Source organism: Anguilla rostrata, chromosome 17 (assembly GCF_018555375.3).
Source record: "Anguilla rostrata isolate EN2019 chromosome 17, ASM1855537v3, whole genome shotgun sequence".
In the NCBI taxonomy this organism is placed as follows: domain Eukaryota; kingdom Metazoa; phylum Chordata; class Actinopteri; order Anguilliformes; family Anguillidae; genus Anguilla; species Anguilla rostrata.
Window position 1 is genome coordinate 20,541,419 of NC_057949.1, and position 12,603 is coordinate 20,554,021.

Sequence of the window (12,603 nt, forward strand, 5' to 3'; positions counted from 1 at the left end):
TCGTCATTCAAATCATTTATTGTTCTCAGAAAAGATCAGACCAAACCTTTTTAAGTACTAGACACAAATGCAGTACAAACTGGAGTAGGAAACCGCAGTCAAGTTAGCAGGGAGATGAAGCGCTCAGAAACAATAGGCTGAGCACAGTGCTGCTTCTCACATGGATCAAAAGACATTTTTTTGTAATACTTTCATTCCCGGTCGTTTTCCGGAGCAAACTTTGCGTCCTCATCTCGGGCTGTCCGTAGGTGCTGTCGAAGCAGCCACAGCCAGAGGTTACGAGACTTGGCGCCTTGCACGAGTTCTTTTGTTTCACGCCCGGTTGTATCTGTAGTCCTCCTAACTGAAAGAGGGCTGTGGGACCACTGGATGGAGTCCTCTTCACGGACACTCAACACAGCCATGCTCGACTCGCAAGGAATCAGGTCGGACAGACTCTGCCTAACTGAAGAGTTTGTTTATGGGGGGGGGGGGGGGGGGCGCAACATATACACACAAAATGAGGGAAAATAACTATATAGGGAGTAAATAAATAATTACAATTATTTTCACATTTAATAGGTCACACTTAACCGGCTTCGTGTAAACATTAGGCAAGAAAAGTTACTAAAATTAAAACCTCTCAATATGTTCCCCAGGACTGATAGAGAATAGGTCTGAGGCGTGTCCTTCCTCCCTTTAGCTGTTACTGCTTCAGTCCTGTATATACAAACATTCCGCAGTCAACGCTTTCCTTCAGTGTTAACCGGAATATAAATCTGATTTATTGCAATATACATGTGCAGAATTAGCAAAGTAATCATCATCTCTGATGTAAAGCCCCAAATCCCCATCACCGCCGCCCCCGCCACTCCTCCCCTGGATCCCTCCCTCCATCAGTGTCTCTTGGTCAGTGGGGCTTGGCAGCGCTGGTCTGGAGGGCCGTGTGGTTGGAGGAAGGAGGGGTTAGTGTTGGAGCAGGCGTTTGTACAGGCGTCTGGAAGAAGTACATCTGAGAAAGAGAGAAGAGAGGTTAATATAACGGCTGGGCAGCCTTGGTTTATACGTTCACTCAAAGTAGGCTCCATAGCCTCCATGTCTCAGAATGGTCTGGGCTATGTAATTTAGCTCACTTGAGTTGGGATTCCATCAGCATATGTCTAACTTTGACTAACAATTGAACAAGAATTCCTTTTTGTTACTTCAGAAAGACTTTGGTCAGTTCAGAAAGAACTGATGCACTGATGGAACAAAGGTGCATCCACCGCTCACATTCACTTGCAAGTCAGAAATTAAGGACAAATGTTGATTGAACTGAGGCTACAGAAGCCACCCAGACTTCCTCAGATTGCCACTGTGTGACCAGCCCCTCGGTGCACACTAGGCATCTGCAGGCTACCAGTCCCTGAGGAGTTCGTTTCTCATCCTCTTTAAGTGTTGGGTTCTCATGTTACAGCGTGCTGCGTGGAGTGCGTAACTGGCACCGGCTTGCAAGCAAGCGTGCTGGAGAGGCAGTCACAGTTCGGTCGCACTTATCCCCGCACGGCATAGCAGTGATGCATTCTTTTTCAGATGAGGAATTAAACTCCTCCTGACTTCGCTGTGGACAGTAAGGAGCTCCTGTTATTTGTGGTAAGAATCAGAGACGTTCCACTTGGTTAGGGCCAAGCTTGCATCTCGAGCTATCCCATTTCTCCCTTTGGTTTGAGGCAGATAACTAAATCCCCTCCTCCTCCACTTCAGCTGCGTGGTGGAGACTCTGGCACGAAATGGCTTCTGTGCATGCAGGTGGGCACCACACACTGTACCGTAGTTTGAAATCTATGACACACTGTGGAATGGAACTTTCAAATTAGCCAGCCAGTAAAAGCTCTCAGATCAGCCTAAACATTGCTGTGATGTCAGCAGATTTATTTTAGCTATATCTTTTGGGCAGGGCCAGGGTATACCTCACCTTACATCCAATGGCAAGCAAGGCGTGCAGCACGACAATGGTGATCACGGTGGCAAACTTGGTCAGGTTGGTGTCGTCGCGGACGGTTGGCCAGAACGTTAGGACCAGCAAGGAGCCAGAGATCACCATGGCGACCACAATCAAGAGCCACCGGAGCCACTCGACGGGAATGATCCACAGCACCTGAGGAGGGGGGAAGAGGTGGGTCACCCGGGTCGGGGCCGTGATCAAAACCTCAGGCGATGGCGGTCGGCAGCGGCCCAGGACTCACCGAAGTGGGGATGTAGACGAAGAGGGAGTAGCCGTACACGCACACGGTCTCCAGGAAGGTGTAGCCGCCGGTCTGCCTCTCCGTTCCCTTCCGCCACATCAGAAATCCCCACAAGCACAGAGGCACGAGCCACGCGTACAGGAACACCACCACCGCTGCTATCGTTACTGAGATAGGGAGGGAGGGAGGGACGTCAGACCAGGGTACAAAGAAGCAGTGGGCAAGCGGATAATCACTAATACGTTGCAAGGACAGAGAACAGACACTGATATGGATGTACTGTCTAGGAAACACGGAGTGACGCTGATACTGGGGTGGGAGGGGCAGACCGTCACGCTATGTAGAGACATAGCGGATGTGGTCGCCATTTCTGCACCCGGCTTCATTTTGCTCATAAAACACATTCCCACAGCTCTCGTGTTCGCCAGCCCCAGGCAAAGTCCCTGTACTCCTGGGGTCAGAATAAGAGCCGTGCGGTTTTGTCGCCTGTTTTCCCGTCATCAAACGTTCTGGTGTCCTCATCCAAACGTCTCTCACCCTTGTGGAACTGAGGTCTGTAGTGGTACTGAGGGTCACCCATCTGACTCAGGAATGTGGAAAGGTTCCCGCTGATGGCCACTGAGAACACCAGGGTGGCACAGATCCAGAAGGGCCCTGGATTGGGTGGGGGGAGAGAGAGAAAACTCATCCATACAGGGGCCAGCACGTGGGGTGATTTTTTTATTTCTTTTATAGTTCCCCCCTCGGATACATTAGTTAAAAAATTTTGTACGCAAAGCAAATGACTTGCTGATGTTAACTTCCTTACCATACAAGTCAGGGGTGTTGCGGATGTGGTGCTTGACAAAGTTTCGCCCTGGCAGGGGTATCACCGATCCTTTGATCCTGTCCAGCACCTGCGTCACATGGCACACAGTCAACCAATCAGAAACCCTGCATGGCCACGCATCTCCACAAGCGGTATTAGGCTTTATTATTCCCTGTAGGGAAATTTGCTTGTTGCCTTCGCATAACATATAGTACACACATACAATAAATAATATAAATGCATTTTACAGTAAAACATTTCACAATGGTTCCCATTTCCTGTGGTGAGATATTTATTTAAACAGTATTTTATGCTGTGTGCTGTAGCCTCATTGCCAGAGCTCTCAAAGAGATTTTTTGTTTCAATGGGACTAGCCTGCACACATAAATGATAAATAATGCAACTAAAATACTATAGTTTTAGGCAAAAAAAAAAACTTTATTACAAGTTAACTGTGTTGGGAACAGGAGAGTTTGTTTTGTGAATGTATTTGTAATGCACGTGGTCTGGGCACAGTTTGAACAAGCACAACTTCTCATAACAGGGTTACAGAGAGGGTTAAATTCCTGAGCTATTGCTGTCATTTGTGAGCTACTCCTGGCCTCGGCTACACAAGGGTAGCTTTTATTCAGGGGTGTGTGTGTGTGTACGCGCACACATGCGTCTCATAGAGGCACACATTATACCTGCATTGTGTCCACATTGAAGAATGACTGGTAGTATTCAAAAGTCCAGAAGCCCCCAGTCTGCTTCTCTCCTCCCAACAGCTGTAAACCAATTCAAACAAGGGTTCATGTATCCGCACAACATAAAAACTGACTGTTGTGTTTATAGGGTTTATGTTTGTGAATAAGCACTATATCAATCTCAAAATATACAGCCCCTAGAACCACAAGGTTGCAACACAACCTGCTTTGGAGTTTTTTTTAAGTACATTTTTTTGCTTTAGACCACAAATCCCAGAATTCCCTTTCCCTGCCACTGTAACTTGTGTAAATATCTAAAATGTCATGGACTGCAACTGAAGACGTTCACGCAAATTAGGGAAAGGATGACAGACCTCTGAATTTTCCTCCAGGCCCTCCTCGTCCTCTGACAGGTCCAGTTTTACCTCCCCCGTGGCAGGCGCTGTGCTGGGGTTGGACACACTGAGTGTTGTGGCTCCAGGGTCGGCAGACAGTAAGTCTGTAGCCTCCTCAAACTCTGCAGAGGAGACGAGGGAGTGCGGAGAGAACCGTACTAAGATACTGGTAAAGAGGAAGGAGTGGCAACCGATCTGACCTGATTACAGCACACGCAGTTAAGATAGTCGTGTCGACCACTTGTGTACACAAAGTGCCGAACTTTAAAAGCGTTTATTCGGCCAGCTTGTGGGCGTGTCACTTGCATGCGAAATATATGTGAGCTACGTTAGTTACCTACCTTGAAACTTCAGATCGTCTGGAGTCGCCATGGTCACACCAAACGTTTTCCTTACGCGTTCACTGACATTGTATTGCGAAAAGACACGTGGTAAATGACAATGACATTTGATAATGAAATAGAAAGTTAATATGAAAAACCATATAAAGGTGATAATATGATGGTAATTAAAGACGAATTGAGGCCATAAAATAGTTGCAAACAGTTACATTTAAAATGAACTACACGTCATTCTAGAGAGCTACTTAATCGCTCAACAGAAGTTCACTACAGCCGCGTATGTGCTTTCCTAGTACATTTACATCAGGTACATTTACACATATTATTGTCTCACCTTGTCTCTGCGTGGTTGCTGATACAGCGCAGACTAGCATGTGTAATTGATCCACTCGCTAACGTTACTGCGGGACTAACCCTCCTGTATCCGTAATGAGGTAGTCGGCAGTAGGCTGCCCAGGTAGAGAGCGAGAAAACTGGCGAACTAGCTAGCTACACCAATATCTCTACCTTCGTCGCTAGCTACGATCTCAAAAATATCTAAGATTCCCAGACTTGTATAGCCTTTTTAACTAAGTACCCTGGATTGGCTAATTTCTTTTGACAGGATAGCGATGACCGCTAAATTCAACATATCTGTCTTGCTCCACGTCATCTATACCTTCACAGCTGCTCTGTCAGCTTGAGGAGGAATCTCTCCCACTTGTCATGTGACCGTACCACAGCCGGGATACTGCTAAAAGTCTGAATTCCTGATAGCTGTTCTTAGTGCGACGTTATATGGTTCCTCCAAGTTATATATTTTTATCCCAAGGTACTGTCTCGCTATATTGTGATATATTTGAAATCAATGTCATTTTGTCAAAGTGAAATAACTATTTAATGGCGAATGTCACGTCTAAAGGGAACATATGGGTGGGTTTTGTTTCCTTGTCAGAACAATAACATTAAAATATTAACGTTAGCCTAGCCATTTCTCAATGGTTATTTTTTCTTCCGGTTCTTATGTTAATTTCACTGTCAATTTCCTGTTTTACAGAACGTTTCAAAGCAAATATGGCCGCTTCGTTAGTGCTGAAAAGATGGTGCAGCAATGCGGTTCAAAGCAAGGGCAGCCGGTTGGAGAGGTTGCGAAACAGTCGCGTGGGTGAGATGAAGTTATTGGCTAATTAGCTAGACATGTCCATGTTTTTATTCCTGCTTGTAGTAGCGTTTGTTGGCTAACTCGCTTTGCCCGACCTCACTTCAGGTCTGGCCAGGTTGCTGGACCTACTGTCAGTCACATTGCTTGAAATCGCGTGTTGAGATAGAAAGGTTGGCTAGCTGGCTATTTTATTTATAATTAACGTTAGTTACGATAGTATAAGCGACGGAACCGAATGCGAAATGTATGTGTGTAATTTTAAATGGATAGTTTCAGCTGTTGAAAGCTAACTAAATCGCTGCTGTTGCACACAATGTTTTGCTTGGAAGTTTCTACTGGTACATTTTAGCTATAAAAAAAAACACCTGCTAATGAACTGTTCAGGACGTTGAGAATGTTACTTAGCATTGCGTGTCATTAGTTGCGTGTCAGTTTCTGGTCGGGAATGGAATTGTTTAGCTGGTTACAGACAGAAAGTCTTACGCACAATTTATCCACACTTCTTGGCTAGTATTGACTCAACATGTGAAAGCATACCCAAGTTTTATGTTCTGTCTTTATTTCTATACCAATTAATACTGAGAGCAGTGTTTCAAGTAATTTGTGCACTTAATTTGTCATCTAACTTGGGTTGTGCTTGAGTCTGATCAGCTAAGCAAACAGCCAAAACTGCTGTTATGAAAACACGGGGTTTGTATAAGCTGTGTGTTAAGTAATTTTCTCAGACGTCTCTTGTAACCGGTGTGTTCTCCCTGGTAGCGGGTTGGTGCCGCGGCTTGCTCAGCGACTACAGGGAGGCGTGCCGCGAAGTCGTGGTGGGCTCGTGGGAGCGGCCTTTTAAAGCCTCCGTCTACCTCTCCCTCCTGGGCGGGGCGTGGGCCTGCTACCTCACCAACCCGGACGACGCCTCCTTCGAGACCTCCCTCCTGGAGTCGGCCAATCAGCTGGGGCTGCTGTCGCCGTGGATACGCAGCGGGACGTCGGACGGGCACGTGCAGGGCCTGGTGCGGCTGCGGAACGAGGGCCGGCTGCGGTACGCCAGCCTGGGCGTGGCCTCGCTGACCTACCGGGCGGACCACGACCCCGAGGCGAGCCTGTACGAGGCGCGCTGCTCCCTCCTGTCCGTGCCCTGGGCCGAGCTGCGGGAGCGCGTGCTGGACGTGGGCTTCGCCGGCCGCTGGTGGCTGCTGGGCGCCAAGATGAGGGACTACGACGTCAACGAGGACGAGTTCCGCCACCTGCCCCCGGCCATGGCGGCCACGGCGCCGCCGTCCACCGCCGGGACGGAGCGGAACGAGAAGCTGCACGCCGAGTCCTGGAAGCCGCTGGTCATGAGCGCGGAGGACGTCGCGCGGGCGGAGGGAGAGCAGGCCGCCACGGGGAGCGAGACCGCGGGACAGGAGGCACAGACAGGACCGCAGACACAGCTGTGATGGTGGAATGGCCGTGGACACGCAAACGCACAAGATCACGCGCACACACACACGTGATCACACACACACATTCACTAAATCCTGGGATCAGTCTGCATTCGTCCTTGACTTTGACTTTGACAAATAAAGCGCATGCTTACTTTGTTCAGTATGGAAATAAAATGGAGTGAAAAAACACACATTTGTTTCGTAAGTGTAATTTAATTATAAATGTTGATTGCACCCAGGCCTCAAACTGAATCTGGAGACAGTTCACAGAGAATTCGCTTGTGTGGGAGAGATGACTCCTCTCACATCTCTTCATCAAAGCTCTGCTAATGACACTTCCATACTGACGGACTTTGAACAGTTTCAGTAGAGATGGACTCCGGGAGTCTGCCATCAGCCGAATTTGGCCTCTGAGACTGCCTTTGTTCTGTGGCTGAAACGTTTTCATTTAGCTGAACCAAATTTGAAACCGATGACGTATGTACCATGCAAACCACCCAATGAAGTACATGACAGTCAAAACGGATAGAAACACGTTTAATTTATGGTCTTTGCAGGATTTCTGATGGTGCAGATGGTTTTAAAGAGGTCTGACAGTGTGACCCATCTAAGAAAGGTCAAAAAGTTACCCTTTGTGACATTTGTGAAAATAAAATGGATTGTGTTTTTGAATTATAAAATGGTTTTTGTGACATCGTCTTCTTTGTTCCAGAAATTTGTTCACAGAATTGCCTCTATGTCTGAAGGTAACCGGGTACAAGCACATTAGCCAGTAGGAAAGCAATTTGATAAATTAGGATGTGCATAGACTACATTGATTGCTATTTATATGTTACTTTGCAGCTAACTCAATACTAATGGAAGAATTTGCAATAAATGCATGTCAAGGGTGCTTTAATTATGGGACCCTAAAACTTTGATTTTAAGCTTCTGCCCAATTGTGGTTTGTGCCAGACCCAGTCAGTCTGAGGGTCTGTGCTTGTCATTCATGTCCAGTGAAAGGCAATTTGGGTGTATGGGTATTTCCCTGTCTGCATTTTCTGCCAGAAGACAGCGTGCCTTGCTGATTATGTTCTCTTTGTCTCCCCCTGCCGGACAGATGTGGAAGTGCTGAGGAGTACATGAGCGCTAATGGTACTGAGACAGTGGTCAGCATTTTTGCCTGCCTCCCTCCCTGTTGCATGGCCCTGTGTACCCCCATGTCTCTGTGGCAGAGTCAGTGTTGTCAGCAAAAATCCTGCCCCCCCCCCACCCGCCAGGACAAGCCGTTCCTCAGCCTGTCTGTCATTTTGCCTCCCTGGGCCAGGCACTCAATCCTGTCGTGGACAGGAGTCTCAGACACACCGCAGTCACACGTGAAGCCCGTGCGCTTGAGCTTGCGCGTCGTAGCCCTGGTGGGGTTACAGCCATTCCCAGGCAAGAGAAATCCACTGGCCGTCCACCTTCTCTCAGACTACGCCTCTCCCTCCTGTAAACGCACCCTCTTTGAATGGCCTCTCATGTCACTGTGCCCTTTAATTCATTTTCTAGAAGAGGAAAGGGGGGGGGGGGTGGCGGCTTCAGATTAATCTCCGCCTCTGTCCCTCAGTTATTGATTCAGTGAGCATTAAGGTCTCTCTGGCTCTGGATCCTGATCGGTATCTCACCCCCCCTCCCTCGCACAACTGAAAGAATATCCGCCCTGCTACCTGAAGCGGTGCATTGCACTGGTGGTGTGAATGGGCGGCATGGAGGTATGGTAGCCACTGCATCGCCTATCGGCCTCTGGCTACCGGCAGTGTCGCATAACGGTTAGGGCACTGGGCTTGTGACGTCAAGGTCGTAGCGAGATCAATTCCTGTGTCCGTCACTGCAAGTGTGCCATTGAGCTAGTTACTTAACCTCAATTGCTTTAGTAAATATCCAGCTGTATAAATAGATTGTATGCAAATGTCTACTAAATGTGGCATTGTTTTTCTTTTCTTTTTTCGATGCATATCGGTCCATGTTTCCTGAATTTCCAACGGCAGAGGAACAGGTTTCGGAAGCAGGTGTCCCGTGCAGAGCGGGAGGGTCCCCTGTGCCTTTGATTGCTTTATAAAGAGGCCTCGTCTCCGAACCAGCGCTGTGAAGACAGCAGAACCGTCTGCATCCAGGAAGGGTCCAGCTCTCTTCTGATTCTGGAGTCTCGGGTTCAGATCTTAAGACCTTCTCAAGCTGTCAGGCAGAAAAAGCCTTTATCGCTGCGGCTGGGATCACGACCCAGGCTGAGACAAAGTGCCATTCAGACCCCTGCTGACCTTTAACCCTGCCTCTATTGGTCCGTCAGCGAGACAGTCCATCAACGGATTGGCCCACAAGTCCCCCAGAAACCCGCCCCTTGGTCCGGTAAGCCGATCCACGCAGTGATTTTGAGAAAGAAGCATGAACTGTCCACGACAGGGTCAAAGTTCAAACCAATGATGTAGCAGAGATGTATTTGCAAGCTTGTCTTCAGGAATATCATGTGTCAAATATGTCAATTGACGATGTGGTCCGGCTGCCTTGCCAAAGACATTTAAAGATGTTTCACCCCCCCTCACGTGATTAAGATTTAATTTTTCATCAGAGAAAATCATGTTACGTGAAATGGGTTGGGCATGTCAGTGTAAAGTAACCGCATCCCTGAGTACTTTCTGCCAGTCGGCCGGGGAACGGAGCGAGCAAGTGACTTTAGCAGGAGTGTCTGCTGTGTTTCATAATGCTCTAATGGTCTCTCTCTCATGGAGCTCCATAGGGATTCCTTCTGAGTGCTGAAATGGGAGAGGCTTCAACCCCCCCCCCAACTCCACAGCCCTCCTCCAACAACCTCCCACCCTACCTCACTCCACACACCCAGACTGTATGTCCCGCACTCAGAGTGTTTCAGGGAGTTCGTGATTCCTGAGAGACGCCCGAGCCTTTTTTTTCTCCGTTATTTTCTGTCGGCTGGACGGAGGGTGGATGGAGGGTGAATGGAGGGTGGATGGAGGGTGGGTGGAGGGTGGGTGTTTTTCCAGGGGCTGCTCTGTCTCTCATGCTGAACGGTTTGCGCAGCTGCAGCGGCGCTGTTCGTTACGCCCTCTCACACTGTTCCCAGAGTGCGTTTCCTCTATCCCGACTCTCATAGCACCAGCCTACAGGGCAGTGTTTCAGCTGTTAACGTCTTATTTTCTGCTGCCCTCGTTTTGCAAACGCCCTTGCGCTTTTAGTGCGGCCGAGTTATCTCTGAAACGGTTATGACAGGGCGTGCTGCTCAGAAAGGGAAACAGCCACGCCCTGGTCACCATCTCAGAAGCAGCATCTGTCCGCTGACCGCCTCACCCTGCGGAAATTTATCAGCCCCATCAGAGAGGGACTCAGCGCTGGGGAAATCTATGGGCTATTGACTGGGTCTGGGGGGTCAGGGAGGTTACTCCGAGGTGCCCAACCCCAGCAGGGGGAAGGGGGTGGGGCCAACACTGGTGAAAGATGATAGAGGGGGTGGGGTTTGCGCTGAATGGAGAATGGAGGTGGGGTGTCAGAACTTTGGAGGAGAATATGCAGGGGCAGCGCTAAGGAAGGAGGGGGTGGGACCAGCGCTGAGGAAAGATGAGGAGGGAGGGGAGTGTGGCCAGCACTGAGGAAGGTGAGGAGGGGGTGTGGCCAGAAACCACTGAGGAAGTTAAGAAGGGGTGTGGCCAGCACTAAGGAAGGTGAGGAGGGGGCGGAGCCAGCACTGAGCAAGGCATGGAGTGGGTGTGGCCAGCACTGAGGAAAGCAAGGAGGGGGTGTGGCCAAATGTGCTCTGGTGACCCCTGAGATCGCAGTCAAACTGAACAATCAATGCTTAGCTGAGAGAGCGAGAGCGTGAGAGAGGAGGGGGAGAGATTATAGAAAGAGGAAGCGAGAAGAAAATGATAACAACAATTGAAAACCAAACTGCAATCCCACAGCAGAGCCAGCTGTTCTGCTTTTGGAGTTATAATGAAGGGGCATGAACCATAACCATAACTTAAGTAAAAGCAAAAAAAAAACAAAGCGTCTTATTCCATTGCATGTCAGCTCTAAGAAATGCCCCATTGAATATTTCGGTTCAACGAGTATAATCCAAGGTCCTCAAAATTATGCCTTACTCAGTTTCCCAGCAAATCCATAGTCCCATCTCAGATTGTATGTTGTGCCACAGCAGGTAAATATATTAACTAAAAAATGCAGTGAATACCGGTTCCAAACCCACATCAAGAGACGTGCCTTTCGGCCACCCCACTGAGCCCAAAGCATAGTCACAATCAGAAAACAGAGGCTGAGGCTAAACGCTGCGTACAGCGCAGTCTTCACACTATAATATACACCAACATGATGATAATGATTCAGTACACATACTGTAGTTCTCATTTCGCTGACTGTACTCAAAATCCAAAGTTGCAAAGCTAATATCGTTCAGTGCAACTTTGCAGTCCAGGCCAGAGTTATTTATTTATTGCCAAAGGTCCAATACGGACTGGAACGCCACCACTGCGAAGTGTTCAGAAAGGAAGCGCCAGCGCACCAGTTTTGCAGATTTGGTTCCTTTTTTCTCTGTTTTGATTCTAAAAACATTATGGCTCTGAAGTATTTCTGCCACAAAGGAATGCAACATCTGCAAATACAGCTCTCGTCTCCGTGGTCAGATCACAGCTGTGGGTGATTGGTCATGTTACACAGAAGGCTGTCCGGGGGAGGGAGGGAGGAGGAAAAGGGGGGGGGGGGGGGGTTGTATAACAGAGACCAAGGCTGCGGCCATGAAGGGGTTAAATGTCTGGCACACAAGGTGTGAGGGAAGCATGCATGTGTGTGTGTGTGTGTGGGGGGGGGGGGGGGTAGAGAGGGGGAGGGAGGGGCAAGTGTATAAATAAATGTCTGTCTGGAGTGTGAAAAATTCTGAAGGTGGGAGAAAGAAGTACAGCCAGACAGAGTATATGCACGTGATCGAGAGGGAGGGGGAGAGAGAGAGAGAGAGAGAGCGGGGTGAGGGAGTGAGGAGGGGGAGGGGGAGGGGGAGGGGGTAGAGGTGGAAGGAACGGAGCGTTCACAATTTTCATTCAAACTGACATGGACTGCATGTCCTGGTTTGCACTCTCCTCCTTCCCTCTCTCTCCCCCTCTCCCTCCCGCCCTCCCCCTCTCTCTCTCTCTCTCTCTCTCACACACACACACACACACCAAACAGTCTGCAGTTAAGTTTACAGCAGCGCGGAGGAAGGCGTCGGAGACAACGGAGTGAGAGAAAAAGAAAAGAGAAGAGGGGGGAAACTGAAGAGGGAGGAAAAGGAGAGAGGAAAGGAAGAATGGAGAGGTGGGAGTTTGCAGGAGAGGGTGAGGGGTCTGGCGGTGGGAGACGGGGCAGAGTTGGAAGGGCAGCAGGAAAGACAGGATGGAAGGGGGGAGGAGAGGGAGAAGAGTCGGGCTGAAGGAGAAAGCGGGGGAATGCGAGGCGAGGGGGGGAAGCAGATTAAGATGTATGGAAAAGGGTATAGAGAGACGGAGGGAGGGAGCGAGGGAGGGAGGGAGCGTGCATCTACGACTCCGCACAGGAAGACTGGGGGTGAGTACTTTCATTACCACATAAAAATAATTACAACTGATCCCC

General features: G+C 49.0%; 2 protein-coding genes across 3 annotated transcripts; one reads left to right on the plus strand and one right to left on the minus strand.

Annotated features, from left to right (window-relative positions):
* Positions 1 to 4,905, minus strand: yipf2 (Yip1 domain family, member 2). The gene is made up of 9 exons (XM_064315765.1): positions 4,769 to 4,905; positions 4,435 to 4,496; positions 4,073 to 4,215; positions 3,699 to 3,779; positions 3,013 to 3,100; positions 2,742 to 2,858; positions 2,205 to 2,371; positions 1,934 to 2,116; positions 1 to 991 (listed from the first exon to the last, which is right to left on the minus strand). Exons 2-9 carry the CDS (start codon positions 4,463 to 4,465, stop codon positions 890 to 892), a joined length of 912 nt encoding a protein of 303 aa, XP_064171835.1. The 5' UTR covers positions 4,466 to 4,496; positions 4,769 to 4,905; the 3' UTR covers positions 1 to 889.
* Positions 4,906 to 5,107: 202 nt separating this feature from the next.
* On the plus strand, positions 5,108 to 7,676 carry timm29 (translocase of inner mitochondrial membrane 29). Of its 2 annotated transcripts, none has more exons than XM_064315766.1 (3): positions 5,108 to 5,245; positions 5,471 to 5,578; positions 6,335 to 7,676. In XM_064315766.1, the coding sequence occupies exons 1-3, from the start codon at positions 5,212 to 5,214 to the stop codon at positions 7,006 to 7,008; spliced, it is 816 nt and encodes a 271-aa protein (XP_064171836.1). In that variant the 5' UTR covers positions 5,108 to 5,211; the 3' UTR covers positions 7,009 to 7,676. The 2 variants fall into 2 exon arrangements, with proteins under 2 accessions (XP_064171836.1, XP_064171837.1); XM_064315767.1 differs by having other exon boundaries at positions 5,204 to 5,346.
* Positions 7,677 to 12,603: the final 4,927 nt, after the last annotated feature.

What these genes read in the sequence shown, in the direction of transcription:
- yipf2 (XM_064315765.1), bottom strand. Translation starts at nt 4,465, where the DNA reads ATGGCGACTCCAGACGATCTGAAGTTTCAAG. An exon ending in AGACGATCTGAAGTTTCAAG is followed by an intron (nt 4,216 to 4,434) that starts GTAGGTAACTAA and finishes TCTCCTCTGCAG; the next exon opens with AGTTTGAGGAGGCTACAGAC. An exon ending in GCCTGGAGGAAAATTCAGAG is followed by an intron (nt 3,780 to 4,072) that starts GTCTGTCATCCT and finishes ATTGGTTTACAG; the next exon opens with CTGTTGGGAGGAGAGAAGCA.
- timm29 (XM_064315766.1), top strand. Translation starts at nt 5,212, where the DNA reads ATGGTTCCTCCAAGTTATATATTTTTATCCCAAG. An exon ending in TTATATATTTTTATCCCAAG is followed by an intron (nt 5,246 to 5,470) that starts GTACTGTCTCGC and finishes CCTGTTTTACAG; the next exon opens with AACGTTTCAAAGCAAATATG. An exon ending in GTTGCGAAACAGTCGCGTGG is followed by an intron (nt 5,579 to 6,334) that starts GTGAGATGAAGT and finishes TCTCCCTGGTAG; the next exon opens with CGGGTTGGTGCCGCGGCTTG.